This window comes from Arachis hypogaea, chromosome 4 (genome assembly GCF_003086295.3).
Source record: "Arachis hypogaea cultivar Tifrunner chromosome 4, arahy.Tifrunner.gnm2.J5K5, whole genome shotgun sequence".
Lineage (NCBI taxonomy): Eukaryota > Viridiplantae > Streptophyta > Magnoliopsida > Fabales > Fabaceae > Arachis > Arachis hypogaea.
Window position 1 is genome coordinate 19,736,819 of NC_092039.1, and position 11,233 is coordinate 19,748,051.

The 11,233-nt window shown below is 34.0% G+C and overlaps 1 protein-coding gene across 2 annotated transcripts; it reads left to right on the top strand.

Moving 5' to 3' along the window:
• The first annotated feature begins 360 nt into the window (after positions 1-360).
• LOC112796451 (cullin-1) lies at positions 361-8,730 on the top strand. 2 transcript variants are annotated; one of them, XR_011881014.1, is made up of 21 exons: positions 361-756; positions 1,158-1,339; positions 1,455-1,554; positions 3,462-3,647; positions 3,844-3,891; positions 3,971-4,174; positions 4,282-4,359; positions 4,513-4,602; positions 4,684-4,764; positions 4,855-4,917; positions 5,499-5,534; positions 5,617-5,703; positions 5,777-5,926; positions 6,018-6,073; positions 6,737-6,857; positions 6,958-7,119; positions 7,240-7,383; positions 7,518-7,736; positions 7,840-8,007; positions 8,090-8,349; positions 8,461-8,730. XR_011881014.1 is itself a non-coding variant. In XM_025838907.3 (20 exons), exons 2-20 carry the CDS (start codon positions 1,200-1,202, stop codon positions 8,189-8,191), a joined length of 2,235 nt encoding a protein of 744 aa, XP_025694692.1. In that variant the 5' UTR covers positions 361-756; positions 1,158-1,199; the 3' UTR covers positions 8,192-8,730. The 2 variants fall into 2 exon arrangements, 1 of the variants encoding a protein (XP_025694692.1); XM_025838907.3 differs by having other exon boundaries at positions 8,090-8,730.
• Positions 8,731-11,233: the final 2,503 nt, after the last annotated feature.

An 11,233-nucleotide genomic window follows, 5' to 3' on the forward strand; every position in this document is an offset into this window, starting at 1 on the left:
TGTCAGGGATGTATTTGTCAAAAACTTAAAAAGTCAGGACCTATTTATCTTTTTCCCAAAATAATACCATATTATCCATTTTAATCGGATAGAAATTAGAGACAGGTAACCACAAATTTGACAATGTTATCACTCTTATGGGCATTACGAATATTACTCTAAATAAAAAAATTTGATGGCTATTTATTTTCTAATATTTTTTAGATAAATTAATTTTTGTATCGATTCTTTCTTTAAATAGTTATAGAGGGCACTTATGTAGGGTAAACAATTAATTCGAGAATTATATGTTATAAATTTTTTTATTTTTAAATAAATTGAAACTGATTTATTATTTAATAATTTTTAACAGAAAACTCTGACATAATAATTATCTGTAAAGGTTTGAGTAATATCGCTATGCGCCTTCCTAAATCCTAAGCAAACGAGGATTCGTTTATTTTTTTTTTTGTTGGAAATTTTTAATTTGGAAAACATAAATATTTCATTTTTTTTTTAATTTGGAAAAGTTTCGGTGCATCATTTCCATTTTTCCCTTGTAATTTTTCCTTTTTCTATTTTCTTTTTTCTTTTTTCGCTTCTTTCTTTCTTTCTTTCTTTCCCCCCTTCCTGTTTCCGTCATTGCTCTGTTGGAATTGAGCTTGGCTTGCTCGTTCTTCTGGATTTTCCTTAAATCCTCTTCATCTTCTTCTTCACCTACCATTTCTAGGGTTTGCGTTTCGTCGAGCCACGCGCACGGTTTCTCATCTCTTCAAGGTACTCGCTCTTTTCTTGGTCTTTTAATTAATTCATAATTGATTTGTCTCTGCTTTCCTATGTTCTACAATCTTATTGTTATTTTGAGGGTCTTTTGTGGTACGACGTCGTTTCTTAGATGAGGGATTGATTTGGCCCCGGCGAATTTCGAAATTGGGATGTAGGATGCCGAGTTTTTTTTCACTTTCATGGTTTCTTCAGCTGAATTAGGGGAAATTCGGGAATGGTTTTGAAATTGACCTAGATTTCTGGAACGAGGTGGGGGTTTAGGGTTTTGAAATTGACCTAGATTTACTGTGATTATAAAGTGATGGGAGCTGAAATTGGTTGGTTGAGATTTGGAACTTGTTTTCTTCGTTTATTCATTTATATCCATTTATGTTTCCAACATTTGGATGCAGATTTTGGATTCTTTTCTAAGCTGGGGATTTTAATTTAAAAGCATGTCTATGAGTGAGCGCAAGACTATTGACCTAGAGCAAGGATGGGACTTTATGCAGAAGGGCATAATGAAGCTGAAGAATATTCTGGAAGGGTTGCCTGAGCCTCAGTTCAGCTCTGAGGACTACATGATGCTTTACACGTATCCATCTTGAAGATGTTTTGGCGGTTTAAATGTTCAGTCCTGTACTTGGTTTATGTGTTTGATTAAATTGTTCTTGGTTCTGTGAACTGCTTTTCCTTAAATCGTATTGTAGGACCATATATAATATGTGCACTCAGAAGCCTCCTCATGATTATTCCCAGCAACTATATGACAAGTACAAGGAAGCATTTGAAGAATACATCCTGTCGACGGTGAGTAATGCTATTTTTCTGGAGGTGATAAGATTAATTGTTGGGACAAATTTGTAATATTTTTCTGGTACGTTACTGATTACTTGTTTATTATTACCTCCCATTAGCTGGAAATACTTGAGTCGAATCATATCTAATGTTCCATACTTTTGGATAATGTAATTGTTCTTTGAATCATGTTCATCACTCCAGGAAAATTAGGACATGTACCATTTATCATCAATTGCATTGGTGTTAAAACATAAGGTAGTTCTAAGGAGATTTTTCCATTTTTGAAAAGGTGTGTTAACAGGTGTTACCTAAGCCTAATATTCCTGAATCACCCCCCTGCCCTTGTTCTAACTCTTGGGGGGCCACCCATAACTAAAATCATGATTTGGAACATTTAATCCCTAATGTGAATGGTAAATCATAGGTTTGAGCAAAGGAGCGAATCAGATCATCAGCATAGATACTCTACTTATTTGGGCAAGGGAAAGGTTAGTGTTGTTTGGCGGAAAGAAAGAGGGAGAAGGAAAATGGATGGGCTCATTACTCAGTGGGTTTTTGATGTTATAATAGGGGGAATAAATATAGATTATCACCATCACTGAATAAAAGCATTGAAGAAAGAGAAAATTTATTTTTAAGTTTGACTTTGTTATACCTTATTGTAATTAGCACAATTAACATTACATTGTACCAAAGAAGTATACCCCTATTGTACCATAATTTTAAGTTTTAACGAGGTAACATACTGTGTATTACATACCACTATCCATACCAAAACCTTGTGTAGCATAACACCCCTATGGATACAACCTCTCTAGGAAATGAAAGGATGCAGCACAGCAGTTAGGGAGTAAACGCAACACCAAGCACCTAACTTAATCAGACATTGGAAGTAATTAAAGAATAGGAGATATCTTCCGAGATATCTTGCTCAAGAAATGGTGGTGGGCACGCATAGTTTAGTTGACGTGGGGGATTAGACTCTGAGTTGATTGAGAGCATCATGCAGTATATTCAATTATTCAGTAGGATAAAGACAGTTTTGCCTATTAACTTATTTTAAAAGAAATTGTACTGTTACACCATGGATGTTTTAGAGAGAACGGGAGAATAAGGGAAATGGAATGGACTGAAGTTGTTTTCTGTGATTCAATTATTGATCATGGAAAAAACAAAGGGGGAAGGTATAGCACTATGATTGTAAAATATCCCTTCTTAAGTTCTTAGAATAGATTTTTAATGGGATAATAGTTACATAAAGAGTTTTCAAAATATCAGCAAGACTAATTTTCCTCATTATTCTCACTTTGTGGGGAGTGCAAGCTTGAATTAAGGTTGAATGGTTCCCTCACATTTCAGCAAGGCTAATTGCCTAATTTTCCTCATTATTCCCACTTTATGGGAGAGTGCAAGCCTGAATTAAGGTTGAATTGTTCCCTCACATTTCTTTCTTATCCATAACTTTTAAACTAACAAACAGGGATACTCGTTCCCTATCATATCCTTTCACCTTCAACTCTCTCACTCACTGGGCCTGATCCAAATGGAATCATTAGTGACTTGATGGTTGTGCGAAAAATTCACCCAATGTTCAAGTTCTAATATATATATATATATATATACACTAACTATGCATTTTTACATTGATTGGCATTAGAGAGAAATTTGAACTTCTTATTAAGTAAATTTCAGTTACCACTTAATATTATTTTTCAAAATCATTAATTATGTAAGCAATATTTCTCTGTTGGTTTATATGGGTTTTTTTGGGAGGCAAGTTTGAAATGTCTCTCATTAAATTTCCAGTACATTTTACCATTAGATATTGGAAACTGTTTTTCAATGAATTTAGAGGTTTCTTCCGTTATCATTTTTTATTTTATTTTATTTGAATAGACATCACTTTTTTGGTTCAGGTGTTGCCTTCTTTGAGAGAGAAGCATGATGAATTTATGTTGAGAGAACTTGTGAAGAGGTGGGCAAACCATAAAATTATGGTTAGGTGGCTTTCTCGTTTCTTTCACTATTTGGACCGTTACTTTATTGCTCGGAGATCACTTCCACCGCTTAATGAAGTTGGGCTGACTTGCTTCCGTGATTTGGTAATCTTATAAATTATAAGGCAACTGAACCAAGGATGACACTGTCAAATTCTTTCATTAGCTATTCCTTTTAATTTCATAATCCAGTCTAATTTTTTAGTGCCAGTGCTAACTGGATCATGTTCCTTTTATCATCATTCATTTTAATGCTGCTTCATCATATGAAAATTTCGGGGTTTGTTTTTATTATTTCCAGGTTTACAAGGAACTAAATGGGAAAGTGAGAGATGCAGTAATTTCTCTTGTATGTTTTTTCTTCCTTGGCATAAAAGATTTTCAATTTAAAAAATTTAAATAAACTAACCTCTCTTTTTCTATGAAAGATTGATCAAGAACGAGAAGGAGAGCAGATTGATCGAGCTCTATTAAAAAATGTATTAGATATATTTGTTGAAATTGGAATGGGTCAAATGGATCACTATGAGAATGATTTTGAAGCAGCCATGCTGAAAGACACTTCTGCTTATTATTCACGAAAGGCTTCAAATTGGATCCTAGAAGATTCTTGTCCTGATTATATGCTTAAGGTACTATTTCTTTGTGCTGATTACTGTACGTTAGAATTTTAGTTTCATTATGTTGGTGTGTGGTTTCTATTGAAGTAATCTATTTGATGTTGTATAATTCATTTCAGGCTGAGGAATGCTTAAAACGAGAGAAAGATAGGGTTGCTCATTACTTGCACTCCAGTAGTGAGCCAAAGCTGTTGGAGGTTTGTTGACTTTGTAATTTATTTCAGCTATTTGTTTTTTTTCTGTGTTGAATGGAGCTCTGCCTGGAACTTCAAGAAATTCATAATTATTGTGAATTCATATGGTTCCTCTTTTTCTAGTTTCTGAATTTTGTTTCTTTTTTTCCTCTTCAGAAAGTTCAACATGAGCTGTTATCTGTGTATGCAAATCAACTCCTTGAAAAAGAGCATTCTGGTTGTCATGCATTACTTAGGGATGACAAGGTACTATCTAAATTCTTCCTACTGATGCTTACAAGTTTTTTAACTTGTCAGTACAGTATTCTGATGTTTTAAATTGCTCAGGTTGAAGATTTGTCGAGGATGTTCAGGCTCTTTTCTAAAATACCTCGAGGCTTAGATCCTGTTTCCAGTATATTTAAGCAGGTTGCAGCATACCTATATTTTGATTTTCCTCCCTTAAATGTATTTTTGATGGTTTGCTTATAAGATGCTTTTTGTCATTGCACGACACAGCATGTTACTGCTGAAGGTATGGCATTGGTGAAGCTGGCTGAAGATGCTGCTAGTAACAAAAAGGTATTTTTGCCTTAGTTTTTCATTGGATTTTCTTATTTTTGGTTTTTAGGCTTATTATCTCATGTCATACAAAAAATGAGCTGTCTTCAATATATTCATCAAGGTTCTGAGAAATTATTCATTCAGAGAAATGTATGGGTCTACAATTTTAATGAGTTTTGAATAGTTAACCATGGCAATAAGGGGAATGTACAAAAAGGAAAGATATCTAAATTGATCTTTCTAATAGGAAATATGATGACTTGTATCATAAGACTCTGAAAAGTGACTTGACATATAGCATGTTTTGAGCCAGGCTAAATTACTAATGTTAAAGAAATTGTTCAGTAGCAGTCGATGACCTTTTCCTTTCACATTTTGCTATTCGTTTGTGACAAACTGACTATATCACTATCATTTGTTTTAGATTCATGTTAACATGGACATTATTTGTGGTTGCTTTCCTGGCAAAATGTGTTGTTTTATTTGTCTCTTTTTGCATGAAATCTTTTTACTGATGACGTCGTGAATGTTGCCATACGTTTGGAGCAATTAACATTTTGCCATTGCCATTTCTTACCTTCTAAAAAAAATGTCTGCAGGCAGAGAAGAAGGATATTATTGGTTTACAGGAGCAGGTAATTTCCAAAAAAATTTAGAGTTCAACACTTCAACTGCATTATTTTCATTTGTGAATTCTGAAGACCCCTCTTTCTTCAGGTTTTTGTTCGGAAGGTGATTGAGCTGCATGACAAGTACCTGGCCTATGTGAATGACTGTTTCCAGAATCACACTCTTTTCCACAAGGTTATGATCATGGAACGACTATCCAAATGGTTAAGTAAAATTGATGCACTGTCTAAAAGGTTTGTTCATATAGGCTCTTAAGGAGGCTTTTGAGAACTTCTGCAACAAGGGTGTTGCTGGAAGCTCAAGTGCAGAACTACTTGCCACTTTTTGTGATAACATCCTGAAGAAAGGAGGAAGTGAAAAACTAAGTGATGAAGCAATCGAGGAAACTCTTGAAAAGGTTTTTCTATTCAGCAACAGCAACTCTACCACATACTTTTGTACAGTTGATGTTCATGGTTTTAAAATTGGAGTTTTTGGTTTTTTTGCAGGTTGTAAAGCTGCTGGCTTATATCAGTGACAAAGATTTGTTTGCTGAATTCTATAGGTAAAAGAGCATTGGTTACAAATGATGATCATTTGGGTGTTGTTCCCTTATATTTGTCTGAAGAAGGCAATTCAGTGTCATCCTTGAACTATTTTTCCCCCTCCGTGCATGTCACTTCAATTTCGGAAAAACTTAAAAAGGGACAAGATATACTTCAAAGGAAACTAAGATAATGATGGGTATAAAGAAAATGGAAAGAGAGAGAAAGTAAATCATAAGTGTATGGAAATTTGTCTTTGACTTTAGTTCTATATTACCTTCATAGCCACATGCCCCCTTTTCCCCCCAGCTTATCTTACTGGACAATTTTGAAGTTTTTGAGGACAAAAAATTGATAATGGAAATGTCTCCCCTGTTTCCTAAGTTAATAGTGGGTCACCAGACAGATCTCAGGTTTTGCCCTTTGGGCTTCGATTACAATACATGACTGACGGTGTTTATTATTTGTTATTATTATTATTATTTGATGTTCTAACTACAAAAAACTGTTAAATCTTTGTGATGTGATCAGCAATAGAACTGTAGTCCACCCTGAACAGCAGATTCTTCATGATGCGTGTCTAGTAGTTTTCTGTTGCTATTTGTGAATCAAAATTACCTCTGATAATGTCAAGCTATTTTGAAAGAGAACATTGATACATGCTCTTCCCTGATTGTTTTCAGGAAGAAGCTTGCTAGAAGACTTCTTTTTGACAAGAGTGCCAATGATGACCATGAGAGGAGCATTTTGACAAAATTGAAGCAACAATGTGGTGGTCAGTTTACGTCGAAGATGGAAGGAATGGTCAGCCCTTTTTAGTCTTTGTAAATGGAACTGATATACTACCTTCATCTATATGGATAAAATGATGAAACGACCTCTTATTTCATGTTACTTCTACCAGGTTACAGATTTGACACTGGCAAAGGAGAACCAAACAAGCTTTGAGGAGTATCTAAGCAATAATCCAAATGCAGATCCTGGAATTGACTTGACAGTTACAGTTCTAACTACTGGCTTCTGGCCAAGTTACAAGTCCTTTGACCTCAATCTTCCAGCAGAAATGGTATGTGTAGATCTTATCAATATTAGCATCTTAGAGCTTATTGCTTAGCCCTCGATACTGATTACCCAGATTTAGTTCATTGTGCTTTATAATTAACATTTTTCTCAACATTTACTCTAGGTTAGGTGTGTTGAAGTTTTCAAGGAATTTTATCAAACAAAAACTAAGCACAGAAAGCTTACATGGATTTACTCCTTGGGTACCTGCAATATAAGTGGAAAATTCGAACCAAAAACTATGGAACTAATTGTGACAACATACCAGGTTATATTTCTCACCTCATGCTTCCTTGTCCTTTATACTTCATCTTTCATTTTTTCATTTTTTCATTTTTATCTCTGCATATTCTCATATGGATGTCTATCTACTTACGTATTGTGGTCTTTTGTTTTCAATAGGCTTCAGCATTGCTTCTATTTAATTCCTCGGATAGACTGAGTTATTCTGAGATAATGACTCAGTTAAACTTATCGGATGATGATGTTATTAGACTGCTGCATTCCTTGTCATGTGCAAAGTACAAGATTCTTAATAAGGAACCAAGCACAAAGACAATATCTTCTACTGATTATTTTGAATTCAATGCAAAATTTACGGACAAAATGAGGAGGATTAAGGTACAGTTTTGTTTAAAATGTATTATTCTAATCTTTTCTGTATTTCTTTTACTTTAGTTATCAATCTATTTTGAATGAGACTTATACATCATTTGATGTGCAGATTCCTCTTCCTCCTGTGGATGAGAAGAAAAAAGTAATTGAGGATGTTGACAAGGACAGAAGATATGCTATTGATGCCTCAATTGTGCGTATTATGAAGAGTCGGAAAGTTCTGAACTACCAACAGTTAGTTATGGAATGTGTCGAGCAGTTAGGTCGCATGTTTAAGGTTAGCCTTTCACCCTTTCCTAACATAGTCTGCTATCTATTAAAATCCTGAATTCTTAATATTAAATGGTGTAATTGCACAGCCTGATGTCAAGGCGATTAAAAAGCGGATTGAAGATTTGATATCTCGAGACTACTTGGAAAGAGACAAAGATAATGCAAATTTGTTCAGGTACTTAGCATAATGCTGCTTGACAATTGTGCAAACAAAGTGGTTACTGCAGTTGCCGCAAATAGTGAAATGAGAAGATCGTATTTCAACATGCAAGAAATTGGTTCCTCCTTATGATTATTCGTTGGAGAAAGGAGCTGGAGTACTTGTACATTTTGCCTCCATATCCAGGTATGGACTATTACTGTAGATGTGTGCTCCTGTTGAAAAAGTTGTAAAATTCCTTAAGTACGTCCAGCTTAATGGTAGTTTCATGTCTATTTCCGGTTTTGACTTCTGCAGTTCCATCTGATGACTTTGTCAATGCCTGTCTGTTAATTATTCCTCCAACCCATGAAGGAAATAGGAATCATGTAACACTAGTTTCAATGAAATTCTATTTTGATTGTCGGTTTAGAAACCATCAAATGAATGGATATGTCGTTGGAATCCAGACCTACAGCTGTGGGTTATGGGTCTCCACTTTGATTGTTTATATCATATTTCAGATCGACATTTACATGTTTGTCGTGTAGTATCAAACTAGTTAAAAAAGTTTATTTGGATGTTTAATGCTTTTGCTTTTTAAATGTTTGGTCCGGCACCAACTCATCTTTGTTTTGGCACTTTTATGATAATTGAAATAATTAAGGTGAATAGGATTATTTTATCAAGGATTCCGCCATTTTTTTGTTATTATTTTAAATTTTCCAAGTTAATGCCCTGTATCATTTTGCAAAAGGGAGAGGGGGTATACGTGGATTATCTTTAGGAGTCAATTCAGACTTTACATGTGGCATGAGGAAACCTTAGATGATAGCAGAAATGAAAGAGAAGGGAGAGAGATTCAAAATTGTGAATGGATGGTGAAAGGTAGGTGTATCCATGAGGGAAGTGACATTGTTTCAAGGTAATAAATAGATAAATACTAACATCTTGGAATATCAGGTTTCTCATACGAAGATATCAATGAGTTGGTGAGTTATAGAGTTTATCATTTCTGTGCAAAGCGTAATATTGCTCCCTCAAAACATTTATACATTTGGCCAATTTACAGTTGTGTCGTGTTGATCTATGAAAGTATTGCTTGTAAAATGTAAATGAAGAGGATGATGTAAGTTTCAATTATGATTTGTTCTGATGGCAGTTGCTCCTCTCGTTAAGAAATGAAATAACTGGGGTGAGTAGTGTGATACTTGTGGAGGCTTGATTTTTGGGTATGGTTTAATAGATCTTTAATGAGATGTCATTGAACTTGTTATTTATCGATATAAGAGTGCTTTTATTTGGTGTATTTCAAATTAACAATGCATGATTTAGGATCAACAATTTTAGTTTCATAGTTTGGTTCTTCATGGTTAAAGTGACATAAAACATCAATAGTTAAGTGTTTATTAACTTTAGTTCTATCTTGGCGATGCATTTGCAGGGAACTAATAGCACAGAATGATTTTTTGGACTTTATTTCCTAATTTTAAAAATGTTTTAAGCTAGTATCTTAATTTTTCCTTGAATATGTTTTTTTTTGTTAATGCATAAAAAGAGAAAGGTCAATTTTTATTTTAATAAAACTTGTGGGTTGATTTTCCATGTTTCCAAATATTGGGAGCATACTGTTGCCATATGATTTAGGTGATTTTCTTTTTTTGTAATGATGTAGATTTTATTCTATATTAGATGAACTAATTGATGGTTCAAATAGCATTCCCCTTAATAATGATTTGTTACCGATTCTGAAGAATTATGGCTTCTTTTGTTTTGGTGTCCATGTCCACTAGATATAGACATGATAGCACATTAGCACATGTCGGTTGTTTGTTGAAGCATATAATTTTTGAGACACACATACACAAGTAAATTACTATTTTTGTTCACGTTGAATACACTGATATACCTATCCATAAAAAAAGGAAATTACCATTTGTACCCATGAAACATGAATTTTTGCTAACAAAACTATCCAAATCCAAAAAAAAAATTGAAATTTCCAAATTACCTTCTAATATAACCCATCTCTATGAAATGGTAAGATAATTTGGGGATTTCATGGATACAAATGGTAATTTTCTTTTTCCATGAATAGATATGTCAACGTTTTTAACTTTCGTAGGTAGAAATGGTAGTTTACTCAATACACAAAATACATGTATTTTGTGGTATTCCAAAATGTTGAGATATGAAAATTAGACATGAGATGCAGATTTTAGTTACAGTTATGTCTTTAAATATTTTTAAAATTCCACTTCTACCCTCCCTTTCACCAACACACCGCCTCTGTTGCTCATACCATTTTCCTTCTCATTCCTCCCTGATGCTTCTCCTCCCCCTACCTCAGGCTCCTTCACCTCCCCCCTCCCTCTCCCCTTCCTTCTCCCACTGCATCTGCTTTTGCCATGCTGCCGCTTCCTCCACCTTTCTAGCTTTATGTTGATCAGGAAGGTACATAATGAATTTCTGTTGGCTGTTCGCTATTGGCAATAGTTGGTTGTGGTTGTTAGCTATTCGCCAAATCGCCATGGCTGCTACTACCACATCTATTGTCACTACCACCATCTTTACTACAGTATTATTGTTTTAACTTCTAACATTTTAGGTGGGAATCTTGTTAGACAATGTTAAATACTACTCCCATAATCATTTTTAGTTTATGTGCGCATATAGATTAAGAAAATGATTGAAAAATATTTAAGTTAAAAAAAATTACAAATTGTATTTAGCATTGATAGTAGTATTATTAGAAGAGTATTAAATAGGACTGAAAAAATAGGTTATATAATCAATCAGGGTATAATTGGTCAAATTTAACATATTCAAATTTATTGTTTTTATTTTTTTATTTTTTTAAAATTTTCAAAACAGAAAAATTGAAAATGGAAATAGAAACCAAAGAGATGCTAAAATTTAGAAATTGGCATTTAATTTATACTAGATTAGTTTACAGACCACATCTAAATGAACACAGATATTTAGAGGTATATACCTCCCGAAAAAACCTTAAGAATATCATGGGCGTCTAATCATAGATTCTCAATGTTGGCTCCATTTCCATTAGTGTCTCGCTATGGTCTCAATGTTG